The sequence below is a fragment of the Vulpes vulpes genome, chromosome 13, assembly GCF_048418805.1.
Source record: "Vulpes vulpes isolate BD-2025 chromosome 13, VulVul3, whole genome shotgun sequence".
Lineage (NCBI taxonomy): Eukaryota > Metazoa > Chordata > Mammalia > Carnivora > Canidae > Vulpes > Vulpes vulpes.
In genome coordinates this window covers 98,006,062-98,020,107 of record NC_132792.1, presented here as the reverse complement: position 1 = coordinate 98,020,107, position 14,046 = coordinate 98,006,062, and the positions used below count along the sequence as shown (strand labels likewise).

At 36.1% G+C, this 14,046-nt stretch overlaps 1 protein-coding gene across 1 annotated transcript in view; it reads right to left on the bottom strand.

Annotated features, from left to right (window-relative positions):
• TAF4B (TATA-box binding protein associated factor 4b) overlaps nucleotides 1-14,046 on the bottom strand; it is a 124,525-nt gene that overhangs the window by 38,462 nt on the left and 72,017 nt on the right. Inside the window, exons 12-13 of the mRNA XM_026006505.2 lie at nucleotides 12,419-12,544; nucleotides 5,593-5,649 (exon numbers count right to left, since the gene is read on the bottom strand). Of these exons, the coding sequence (XP_025862290.2) occupies nucleotides 5,593-5,649; nucleotides 12,419-12,544 (183 nt within the window). The remainder of the gene's footprint in view (nucleotides 1-5,592; nucleotides 5,650-12,418; nucleotides 12,545-14,046) is intronic.

The following is a 14,046-nucleotide window of genomic DNA, read 5'->3' as shown; positions in this document are numbered from 1 at the left end:
AATAGAACTTCCCTCCCCTTATGTCTTCCCTTTACATTTTTATTTCTTTTCAATCTTCTTTCTGGTCTTCTTGAAAGAAAACACACACATAAAAAAAACCTAACATATCCATGGGTCAATCCCAAGTTTACTTATTTAAGAGCTTGATGGCTTCTATCTTAACTGTTTCTATAGCTAATGTTCTTAAACTTCTATTTTTTTCCTTTTATAAAACCTGACCTTTTCCTAAATTATGACAGCTATGTAACGTAAGCAGAGCATGTACTATTACATTAATCTTAAATACAGTTGACTCTTGAACAACATAGGTTTGAACTGCATGGGTCTACTTATATGTGATTTTTTTCCCATACAGTGTAGTGTAGTACTGGAAATGTATTTTTTCTTCCTTATGATTTTCTTAATAACATTTTCTTTTCTCTAGCTTACTTTAGTGTAAAAATATAGTATATAACATACAGAATATATAACTATATTTTAATCAACCAGTAAGGCTTCTCATCAACAGAGGATTATTAGTAAATACATTTGAGGAGAGTCAAAAGTTATAAATGGGGGGCACCTGGGTAGCTCAATCAGTTAAGTGTCTGACTTTGGCTCAGGTCATGATCTCTGGGTCCTGGGATTGAGTCCCATGTTGGGCCTCTGCTCAGTGTGGACTCTGCTTGTCCTTTTCCCCCTCCCCCTGCTCATGTGCTCTCTCTCTCTCAAATAAATAAATTCTTAAAAAAAATGTTGTATGTGGATTACCGATTGCACAGGAGGATCATGCGTTGTTCAAGGATCGACTGTAGAAGGAAATGGGAGTAAGTTCAAAGAAGTAAATTAACTTCTCCAAAGTGAGATGCAGACAATGGCTAGTTGAATCTAGAATTAAAGACTTCTGACTTGTTGTTCAATTTCATTTATAATACATACTTCTACCAAAAGGTAGAATGTCTCTCAAGCCATACAAATCCTATACTTCAAAATTAATGCATGCAATCTTCTGATGATGCTCTAAACAAAATATTATCTTTCCTATGTAAGGTATACCAATTAAGAGATACAACCAATTAATGTCTCTTGTGAAAATACCCACTAAGAAAATGAGTATACCTTTCCTGACTCCAAGAGAGAACTCATTGAATGGTAATTAGACTATGCCAGCTCAAGATGCCAACTCTTAGATTCTCAAACCACAGTATTTTGTTTGACTTTCTATGACCTTTAGTCAAAGGGAAAATAACAGTGATGGATTTTCCTTCCCCTCCTAGACCAATGGTTCTAAGTATGATCTCCAGAGCAACAGCAGCAATAGCAAATCACTTGGAAATCTATTAGAAATGCAAATTCTCAGGCCTAACCCAGACCTACTGTATCATAAACTTGGGATGGGGCCCAGCAAACTGTGTTTTAACATATTTTCCAGATAATTCTCACATACACCAAAGTTTGAGAACCACTGTCCTGGACTATCAGTGTTTTGAAATATTTGCACCTTTTTCTCTACGTACATAAGCTTTTCACAACTTGTCATTTTAAGAATGCCTTCTCCACACTAAATTAATTGGACTGACAGAATATATTTTTAATGACAAGTTTCACTTTATCCTGTCCAGTGTTTCTTGAGTTTTGGCTCACGCAGAATAAGCATAAAACTTTAAATAGAAATTGAGATAATTTAAAAATTACCCTTAAGTATCACATTTCACTGACTCCATATCTGTAAAAATTTCATTTAAAAAATATCTTTTGTCTTTCTCATACTGAAATAACATTTTCTAATCAGTAACAAGTCTTGTGATTCACTATTTTATTTCTTGTACAATAATACTTTATGGAGAATTGCACTACTTGTAGTATTTATGTTCTATGTTTTCTATAAACAAAAATCCTAAATACTTCAGGGTACAAATTTTCTAATCTGCCAAGCAATTTAATCATTTAATACTTTTGCCCAGTTTCTACAGGTTGCAGTGGGAAGCTAATGTACTAGCAGGTACACGTCTTGCATTCCTTTTTTCTTTCTTCTATTGTCTGATAACATATTTAAGTGGGAATGCTAGGAATTGTTAAAAGGAAGTAAATGAATTCTTTGTCTTACTCTGCACAGATGTGCTGAGTTCACATTTCCCAAAGGAGAAAGAAGATACTCAAAAGGAAATAAGGGTCACATTATATATAACAAATGTTTTAAGGAATCAGGATATATGAACTACAAGATCAGTGGCTTGCCCCTCAGAATTCTGGATGATGTGGTAAGAAAAGAAAACGTCGAAGGCTAGATGGTAATCTAGGCCACACGGTACATATTTCGACAAGTCTACAGCTGCGTTAAGCAAAGATGTACCTACTTGTTTGAAGTTAGAATTTGGCAATTAGTAATCTATTTTAAACCTTTCATAAATGATAAAAATGGAGGAACATCAGTACTTTCATTTTGGAAAAGTAGGAAAATTTTTAAAAATCAGAATTTAAAAGTATCAATATTTAAAATATAAAGTTAACAATAGAGAGAATGCTTATAATATTATTTTTTTTTCAGGCAAAAACAGAAAAAAAAGGGGGGGGGTAACTGCCCCAAAGTTGAAACTAAAATGTCTGAATTACAGAGATACCCAAAGACACTTTAGCCAGACAACAAGAAGGTTTTCAAATAGACAGATAACCTGTCAGGTCAATAAGAACAGTATGCAGCAGGAGCTACTTCAAGGACTGAGACTAGACTGGAGGCAAATCCCACAGGAAGCCTATTTTTTAAGTGCCAAAAAGAATGACAAAATCGCAAGAAGCCTACAGGAAGGATGAAAAGAAATTATTAACCACCTTTATAAAAACCTGCCTAATTTAACACAGTTTGTCGTTACACCCAGAATGCAAAGAAGAAATGAATAGACACTAAAATGGTATTAGAAGAAAACGCACAAGAGAAATGATCAAGATTGAAACTCTTAATCCTTAAGAGCTGAAACCACCATGGATTATAAAAGTATATTTGATGGGGACTCAAGTTCAGATTTAATATTTATATGACAAACATCATTGCTAAAACATTTCCCAGGATCAATAAAGCCTACAACTTCTCTAAAGATTTCCTTGGAGTTCTGCACTCATAAAGTGCTGTTCTTTAATCTATTTCCTATGACCAGTTCAGGTAGGTAGTTACCTGGAAAAGGAAAGTAAACCAATTTCAAATAGAGCAACTGAAAGAAATCCATGCTAATTTTCACAACTGAACAAAGAAAACTGCCCAGAGAGCCAAATATCAAATAACAATAGAAATAAAAGCTTTACAGTTTATACCAGTGTGATAACAATGGGCATATCCCAAATGATAACCTTACAACTTACCATACAAGAGAACACTTCAACTCTATCAACTCTATATGAAGATAAGGTCAATGATTTTTGCAACCAAAATATGGTATCCCTGTGTGTTTGATTCTAAATTAGAGACCCTTGGAATATTAAAGTTATTAAAAGCTCTAGGGGTCAGAGGAATGACAAAAATGACAATATTGTAGTTTCCTCAAACATTTGCAACTAATAGAGTAGCTCTGTTCTTGGAATGAAGCCAGTGTATTTGATTTTTTTTTTTTAAAAAAAGATTTAGGATAGTAAGCAAGTAGAAAACTTTCAAAATATATATATAGATATATTTTTTTTTGAGAGAAATACAGTCCTTTAAATCTTGCTAGGAAAAAGAAATAATGGAGGTGCAAAAAGGGTAAAAAACAAGTTTGCTACCACCGGCTCTCATTGAGAGGTCCTTTTTTTTTTTTTTTACACATTTACACAAAAAATAAAATAAATACAAAAAATAAAAATACTGTCCACCTATTCATTCCTCAGGAAATAATTAAGTACAATATTAAATGAAAAAACAACCAAATAAAATCATTCTATACAAACCTGAAGGAAAAATTAATCAATCCAGATGTTTGTGAAGGTTTATGAAAGAGGAATAGACAGGAAAAATCTTTTAAAGATAAAAGGGCAAGCTTTCTGATATATATTTTCCCAAAAGTAGGTAGAATTGGAAGAAAGTAAGATAAGCATCTAATCAGTCCTTAATTTAAAAAAGGGGAATGCCCGTGCTTCAGAGCAACAATAGGTTGCCCATTCCCAAATAACCTATGAAGCCAGGCTTTCTTAAAGAGAGTAATTGGTAAGGTTCTCATACTAATTTTTTAGATAATATCTTTAGATAAATTTTCCACTGAAAAAGAAATGAGTATGAGAAGTGTTCTGTTGTTGAAATGAAATGTTTCTGGCTTCAATCCTTTCTAATGTTCTTCCTTTCCAGTTCTCCTGATCTCAATCCAGAAACCTCTGCATCCAGAGTTCATGCATTTTCCTTCTCTATTTTAGTGAAAACACACCACATCGATTGGAAGAATCTTACTAGATTTCCATTTGTTTTGCCTTAGCTCCTACATTAATCCAAACAATAAGGGCCTTTAAAACATTCATAAATAACCTGCTGCTGCTGGCACCTAGGAGCCGAGTGCTGCGATGTTAAGCAACAACAAATTTCATAGTTCAAGAGGCACAGTTAAGGAAAAAGGTTGCTCAGGAAATCACTCTTATTTAGCACAAAGATCCTTAAAAATTGCATGAAATCAGTCAAGTAACTATAGAAACCAATTTCTTCAGCTCCATATCACACGTCTCACACCTCAATTGTCTTTATTATCGTCTGCTGTCAGATCCTTAATCAGAAATGTGAACAGGCTTGATGATTTATTCAGCAGGGAAAAGAATCTGTAGGTCAAGTGAAAAATTTCACACACACACCCAAACACACACCACATCTTCAACCTTAGGTACTTTCATTTCCTTCTGTTCTCAGCAGCTCTGGGGGCAACTCCAGTGAGATCCAATATTAAGGCTCAATTAAAATAAGCTCCAATTAGTGGAGCTTTTTTCTCTGGGGCTAGAAAAGTCAGGAAATGGATATTGGGAAATGTAAAAAGTCAGCTACTGAGAGGAGGCTGCAGACATAAATGAACTTATTTGTTGATTTCTACAGTTGCTATGCAGAGGCCTCTGGGAGTAAAAGCTTAACCAGTCTAAGCTATAAACTAAAACCCCTGCAGCTAAACATGAACTGTGTGAAACAAGGGCTCCATTCCAGAACAGAAAACTGCTGGGCCCAGAAAATTAAAAGCCAGAGGCGTTTTCCATTTAAAACTAAATCCCAGTACCACCTCCCAGCCAAAGAATTATAAGCAGTATCAGATTTACAAAACGAACAATTACCCTGGAAAAATGTAGCCTATTGTACAGTCCCAGATGCTAAATCTCAGAAGTTTCTTTCTTTTTTTTTTTTTTTTAATCCCACATTATATTCCTCCAAGTACACTGCTGTAGTTTTACAAAGAGCCATTTCTAGACAGGCCTAAGCCTTGAAAATAAATTTTAAAAAGAGAGCACATAACTCATTGACCTCATTTGAAGGACTGCCCTTGCCTTCAGCAGTTCCTGTCTTTCCCCAAGGCTTCTGCAAATGGTATGCAACAGCAAAATAAACCCTGACCTAATTGCCAGGAGAGAGCTGCCAACCTTCCCTCCAACACAAAGACAAGCATGGTAACTTGAAAGTCCTACCTCTTTGGCTTTCTGCTTTAATCTCAGCTGTTCTGGATCTTCTTTATTGGAACGACTCTATCAAAGGAAAAGAAAATTTTAATAGAAATTACTAGCATCTAAACACCATAGTTGCCGTTAAATATTTAATAAATGACAATTTTCTCTTGTGATTGAAAACCTTAGCTCCGGGGGAAAATGCCTCAACCCAGTCTGGTGCACTCCCTCCTTTACGCCCCCTCCCTCTCATCATCTGGGCCGGCTGCTGCAGTTCTAGCCCCGAGGAAGCTTATACTGAAAATGATGCTAACAATGTCAGTCAGGTCCAGTTGAGGCATGACGTTGTTCTTGTTAGAACAGTAAAAACTAAAAAATGGATGGTACAGATGAAGGGAAAGAAAAGAAGGATAATTGCTGGCTCAAATGAAGGAAAGCAATCAACACTGGCTAATCTTCAGGTGAAGCCATTTTGGAAAAACATGGCATTTCAAGGACTATTAAAATCAAGGATCTCACTGGGTGATGTATGAAATTGTTGAATCACTATATTGTATACTTGATATAACACTGTATGTTAACTGGAATTAAAATAAAAACAAAAATAGATAATATAATATCAGGAACCTGACTTTGAACCAAATCAATCTCCTTCAAAGTATAATTTTTTAAAACTATATAGAAAATACTTCCCCCCCAAAAAAAAGAAAAAAAAAAAAAAAAGAAAATACTTCCCAACGTTTTCATTAGACTTATCTTGTCATCTTTGGGTCCCCCATAGCACTTAATTGAATACTATGCACAAGTAAATGCCTAATAAATTTTTATTGAATATTGCTTTCCATATTGATTCAGTTCAACATTCAAAAATAAATAATCTTACAGGACTGCTAGAAGGAGAGATCTACCTTCTATATGCAATGCTATGATGAAGCAAAAGGTAAGGGACTTCATTTCTGAGACTATGAACTTTTGTCCACTGAGAAATATGCTCAGAAGTATTTTTTCTCATTCTGTTTTCTAACTCCTTATAAAGCTGAATATTTGTTCTATGAAATGCAACATCAGCTAACTAAATATAGCTAGCAAAATAAAAGCTAAAATATTTTCTTATTTACTAAGTTATGTGATAGGTTTTACTGATGTATCAGCACTTTTGTTAAAGGGAAATACAAGAAAGAAGCCATTTAGATTTAAAAGTGCCTTGTAATTTAAAAAAAAAGATTTTATTTATTTATTTGAGAGAGAGAATGAGCACAAGCCGGAAGGGGAGGGGCAGCAGGAGAGGGAGAAGCAGACTCCCTGCTCAATGAGGCTTGATTCCAGGACCCCAGGATCATGACCTGAGCCAAAGGCAGCCGTCTAATGGACTTGAGCCACCCACACACCCCAAGAATGCCTTGTAATTTAAAACATATTAAGTGTTTACCTATATAAGGCTACCAAAAGCTAGTAACTTTCTTCTTCATTTTTGTCTCCTATCTACTAAAACAACTTAACTTCAGCCCAAACTACAATAAACTCCCTTATTATTCTACCTATAACAATAGGACAATAGGGGTCACCCAGTCTGGGTGGCTTGGCGGTTAAGTGTCTGCCTTTGGCTCGGGGTGTGGTCCTGGAGTCCCAGGATGGAGTCCTGCATTGGGCTTTCTGCATGGAGCCTACTTCTTCCTCTGCCTGTGTCTCCACTTCTGATTCTCTGTGTCTCTCATGAATAAATAAATAAAATCTTAAAAAAAAAAAACAGGACAATAAGTGTGTACATATGTATTTATTTTAAAAATGTGTATGTATGTTATATATTTGTAAGTGTATGATTTTTGCCTAGTATGAAATGGGCACATTTGAGTATCAAGTTTTTATCAGTCAACCAATATTTTATTAATTATTCATAAATAAATTCTACTCTGTGTGACTCTATTCTGAGCCTGGAAATATAGAAATGAAATAACAAGACAAAGCCTCTGCTTTTGAGTGACTTATATTTTAAGAAGAGAAAAAAATAAAAAATTTTATAAAAATGAAACACAGTTGTGATATGTAACACATTTATGATGGGGAAAAATAAATACAATTGCTCATGATAAGCACTATTAAGAAAATTGGATGATGTGATAGAAAGGAATGTATGTGGGGTACTTCTTTAGCTAGGACAGGAGAGAAGACATCTGAGAGAAGTGACATTTGAGTAGAGATCTGAATGACAAGGAGGCAGCCACGCAAAATTCTGGGGGAAGAATAAGCAAAAGGCAGTTATTGCAAAAGCATTAAAATGGGAACAAGCCTGGGAAAGTTGAGGAAAAAAGGAAGGCCTATGTGGCTGGGCCATAGAGAAAAGTTGAAAGAGATAACGTTGGAGACCATGTAGGCCAACACCATGTATGGAGTTGGGGTTTAATTCTAGTTATAATCTAAAAAAGCCACTCCTGTGCTCCTGGGCTTGGAGCACAGGAGTGACATGCCACTGCTACCACACTTTAGAAGCATCAGTCTGGCTGCTATGCAGTGGATGCAGCACTGTAGAGATCTGAGATCAGAAGCACAGGCTTCCAGAACAACTTAGGAGACTACTCTACAACAACTGTGGTTTTAGAAAAAGATGAGGGAAACTTGAACTAATGTCATAGCAGAGGAGATTAGTTTGAAATATATTTTGGAGGCAGAGCCAACTAGATTTATGGATTGGATGTAGGGTGTGAAGTAAAGAGAATAGATGATTTCCTAGGATTCTGGCCTAAGCAATTGGAAAGATGAGAATGCCAACTTTCTAATGCAGTAAAGGCCAAAGTAGATGTAGGACATGGGAACTCAACTTTCAGGTTGAGATGCCTAATTAGCAGTCTACAATGCCCACTTGGCACCCCCAAAGAAGGTCAGTCTGACTGGAGCAGAGCAAGTAAAGAAGGGAGGGATATGACAGGTATCTTTTAAAATCTGGTAAGAAATTTGGATTTTATTTTAAGTGTAAGAGAAAGTCACTAAAGGCTTTCAAGTAACAGAGATATGCATGATTTGTTATGAAAACATTATTTTGACAACAGTATGAAAAATAGATTGTAGAAGGAAAAGATCAGTTAGGAGACATTTTATTAAAAGTCCACTGAAAGATGATTTAGACCAGAGTGGTGACAATGGTGATGAACAGAAGATGATTAATACACTTGGGAAACACAACAGGAAGTGAATTGCATGTAGGGAGAGGAGAGGACTCCTAGGATTTCCTGGCTTGAACATCTGGGCAAATAATAGTGTCACTTACTAAGTTAGGAAAACCTATTGAGAGTAAAAGGTATTATGGGGGGAGGAAAATCAGAAATTCTTTTGGACACATTATATTTGAGATGCCTATTGGCCAACCATATGGAGACTTAGTAGGCAGTTAGCTATATCAAGTCCAGAGTTCCCCAAGGTAGACTGAGTTGGAAATATAAATTCAAGACAGAAGCAGAGAAGAAGCCCTAGGACTGGGCCTGGATACTCTAATATTTAGAAGTCTGGTAAAGAAAGAAAAACCAAGAGAGAGTAAGAGTATAAAATATTATATGCAATAATAAGTAAACAAGTATTTAATAATTTATGATCTTGTTTGCAGCATAGTAATTGGAAATAAAATACCAATAAACCACTTCATTACATTGGCTGTGTGCTTGTTTATAAAATACTTGACGGGTCAAGGAAGAGCATCTTCCTATCCCAGCTGTTCTTCCCAGTGCAAAAGGGGTCAGTGTGAGGACTGAGATTGTGGGCCAGTGAGAAGCAGCAGAGTGATAAGGTTGTGGTGCACCACATCCTTGTAGGGGGTTGGAGCACATGAAGGTATGTATAGATCAGTGGCCAAGAATGCCAGATGATGAAGCGCTAGAGAGACTGACCAAAGCATGGGCTGGTGGGCATGACTGCCAATTACCTGGGCATTGAAATGAGGGCAGGGGAAACAGTGGTAGCAAACAGAGGAGGCAGCCAGCACGGCTGCTTTGGAGATTAGTTAGACTGAGCGAACAAGTAAATTGAAGACATAAGTAAATATATCAAGGATAATGAGAGTCAGGTTTCTGACTGTGGAAAAAGTATTTATAAACACAGAAAGATTTAGGCTAGACAAAGCCCTAAGATACTAGAGTCAGAGGTATCTAAATAAACTTATGGTTTTAGAATATATACACTACATGCGTAATATACATACACCATAAATTTATCTCCCAGATCTGCCCATTTGAGAGGGTCTACATGTAGCAATGAGCACACTGTACATTCTATTCTTGGGTTTCCGGATAACATTCTCAACTAAAAAGATGCAGGATTCTTTGTAGAAATGGCTGATTCCAGGGGTGAGGAAAGACAAGCAAAAGCTGGGCCTGGAATAAATTGTGCTAAAAGTAAGAGTAAGTTCAGTGAATGATGGCAACATGAGTAATAGACAGATGTGCCAGCTGGAAGAGTCTCCCACTCAGGAGGAATTTGAGTATCAAAATAAATAATGATAGTAATGGATTATATCTATTGAATCAAATAGAAATCCAAAGCCATTTTGTTATGAATGAATAAAAGAGAAAGAAAAGCTCTTCCACATAGAATGCTAGTAAATCTAAAAGATGATGAAAATGAAAAAATCACCTTTTATATTTATAAGTAGTGCCCATCATAGAGGTAGCTGATTCAGGTAGATCTCATCTATGAGCACTAAAGTTGATAGGTGCAGGTTTGGTGAGGAGGGAGATATTGGTATAATCTTGAAATACCTTCCTATGAAAAACTAATTGATTATAAAAGGGAAAATGGCAAATTTGAAATGGAGAGAATTGGCAGGCACCCACATGACTGGGTGATCAAGATTGTCTTACAACAGGATTAACTGAGAAGAATGTATCTATTCCTGCTAAGAATTCATAGCCTAAGTCATGAGGAACTATCAGATGAACCCAGGAATTATCAGTCACCCTACAGATGGTGAGGCCCGTACTCTTAAAATCTGTCAAAGACATCAAAGAGAAAGTCATAAAATCTGACTAAAGGAGCCTGAAGAGATGACAACTGAATGAAACACATATTGTTGAATGGGAAAACGGACCATGAAGGAAAAGGAGACTGGGAGGAGACAGTTGGTAAAATCTGAATGGGGTTTGTGGATTACATGGCAGTGTTATACTGGGTTATACAGCAGAATGTTCTATTTTCACAAATATATGCTAGAATGTTTAGAAGTTATGGACCTCAGGGCTGAAGCTTACTTTCAAAAGGTTCAGAGAAAGGCTAATTAGAGATGATAGTTGTACAACTTGTAAATATACAAAAAAAACCCTTGGAATAGAAAGAAAGGGGTAGCCCGGGTGGCTCAGTGGTTTAGCGCCACCTTCAGCCTGGGATTGAGTCCCACGTTGGGCTCCCTGCATGGAGCCTGCTTCTCCCTCTGCCTGTGTCTCTGCCTCTGTCTCTCTCTCTGTGTGTCTCTCATGAATAAATAAATTAAATCTTAAAAAAGAAAGAAAGAAAGAAGAAAGAAAGAAAGAAAGAAAGAAAGAAAGAAAGAAAGACAGACACAGAGATGAAAGAGAATAATGATAAGGGGTGTGTGTGCATGTGTGTATAGAAAAGGTGGAGATGGAGAAAATGCAGTATGTATTTAAAATGGGGGCATCTGAGAAAAGGAGATGAGGATCCTTCGTATAGTTCTGACAACTTTCCTGTAAGTATGAAGTACTTCAAATTAAATTAATTTTTTAAAAAGTGATTAGTATGTGAAATACTCTAAACAGGGAGGCTGCCAATAACACTACGAATTAAAACTAAAGTGTTTATTTTATTTTTTTTAATTTTTTATTTATTTATGATAGTCACACACACACAGAGAGAGAGAGAGAGAGAGAGAGAGAGAGAGGCAGAGACACAGGCAGAGGCAGAAGCAGGCTCCATGCACCGGGAGCCCGACGTGGGATTCGATCCCGGGTCTCCAGGATCGCGCCCTGGGCCAAAGGCGGGCGCTAAACCGCTGCGCCACCCAGGGATCCCAAAACTAAAGTGTTTAAAACAAAAAAAATCAGTCTAGTGCCCAACCTTTAGGACTATGCGTACAGAGAAATGTGAAGCAACAGGAGGCAAACCACCGTAGAACTAGTTTTCCTTTCATCTAGCACTAACAGTCCAGGAAAATGTTTCAATAAAGGAGAAAAAAATTAAAATATTATATATATTTATAAGATAAATACCTTTCTTTTTACCTGTTCTTTTATTCTCTAACCCATTTCTGCCCATTCGGGGCAGATTTTTGTTCCATATAATCCTATTAATCCTAATTTTACCCATAAATTTCCAAACTTTCCTCTAATTCAACTTGGCACCTATGAAATTATATCCTTAAAAAGACCTTGAACATTTTAAAAAACATTCTTACTTGGGGGGTGCCTGGGTGGCTCAGTCAGTTAAGTGTCCAGACTTTTGATTTCAGCTCAGATTATGATCTCAGGGTCTCAAGATCAAGCCCTGCCTAGGGCTCCATGCTGGGCAGGGAGACTGCTTGAAATTCTCTCTCTCTCTCTCTCTCTTCCTCTGCCCGAACCCCCCCCCCCCCAATAAATAAATCTTTAAACAAACAATTTTTAGTTGGGGGTAGTAAGTATGATCCTAGACACACAGGAACTGATAATGAGGAGACAAAAGATTATACCTCTTAAAATAATTAACCGAAATTCACATCATTCTGGCTATGAGAGATTTTATTAATAATTTCATTTAAAGAAGTCCTTCAGAGAAATCTAAAAGCCTAATAAAAACAGGACAGTTGGCCAATAATAAAGCCAATTCTAACCTCCTTGCCAGGTCATGGTCAATCATAAATCACATAGGCTCTTACCTTGGCTACCCTAAGTAACATTTCTCTTTCTTCTAAATCCTTTCTCTGTTTTTCCAATTGATCTAGCTTTTCGAGAAACTTGAGTTGTGATCTGGTATCACTAGACAGGATGTAATTTTCACTTGCCTGGAAAAAAAGAAAAAAAGAAAGTGTTACAATGATCCTAGGTAATACATTCTACATTAGGTATTATAAATCAGCTAACAACAATACCCATGTACATAGAGAGCTAAATTTTCGGGAGGTTATTGGTATTTCTGATGATACATACAAAAAAGAACCTTAGTCATCTTTAAAAGTTGAGAGGTGATTAAGCATTTAAATTTCAGAGCTTTCCTAGTAGGCCTCATTCAGAGGGGAAAAAAGAGAAGCCAAGTAGATCCTAACAATAGCAAATAGAAAGCAAGAAAGTGTACCATGTATCTATAGTCTAAATCTTTTCAGTTAAATTATTGTCCATCTAGGCATACCTTAGTATGATTAATTAAATCTTAGGTCCGTGAAAGACAAAACCAAAAACCAAAAACTAATCACTTCACTAAAAAACTGACCAAAGATCAAAGTTATCAACCTTGTTTCCATTACTGTGTTGGTTTAACCTTGACAAGTGAGTACATCTTTAATCAAAACGCAATATAAGATAAAATAGCAAACATTTGAAATCCTAAGCCTGTTTTGAGGATTCCTTTAAGCTATGAACTTGAGTAGAAATTACAGTCAAAGAAATTAAGTGTATATACAATTTAAAAATGAAAGCCATAATGAAGTATTTTTGTCTTAAGTCACTTCATAAAATGATAAAATTTAGTGTCATTTATTCTGATATTCTAGAGTGTAAGACAGTGCTTTCCAATCTAAATATTTTGTAATTTTCTTCATCTGATATGACTACCTATCTTTACTCTCTTTACACATAAGATGAGGGGTCAGTGGTGGGCAATCTTCCCAATCAGCATTTAAGACATCCTGCTATCTAGTCGTCTAAGTAATTCAGACATTCAAGCTATGGGATGGAGACTAGGGGAGACTGTATAATAGGAAAACTGAAAGACAGTGCTTTCCAATCTAAATATTTTGTAATTTTCTTCATCTGATATGACTACCTATCTTTACTCTCTTTACACATAAGATGAGGGGTCAGTGGTGGGCAATCTTCCCAATCAGCATTTAAGACATCCTGCTATCTAGTCGTCTAAGTAATTCAGACATTCAAGCTATGGGATGGAGACTAGGGGAGACTGTATAATAGGAAAACTGAAATGTTTTTAAACATTTAGTCCAATAGTCAGTGCCTGGCTTAGAAACCATAGGTACAGCACCAATCCCATCTTTGTTTTATCCCATGCTTATGGCTGATTCAATTAACTGGGACCAAGAGATTTCATATGCCCGAGATTCCTTCTAAATTAAATTTTTATTGTTGGTATTTAACTAGATCAAAAGAGTATTACGTAGTATAACGAACAAGGATGTATTAGTGCTACTTATTTTAGTTCATGTTTAATACAAAATGAATTCTCAGATGCTTTTAAAGTTAAATAATATAAGATAGAATATGGAATACATTATAGACCAACCATGAGGCATAAACATAATAACCAGTGGTTTCTTAAATACTTCATCTCTAC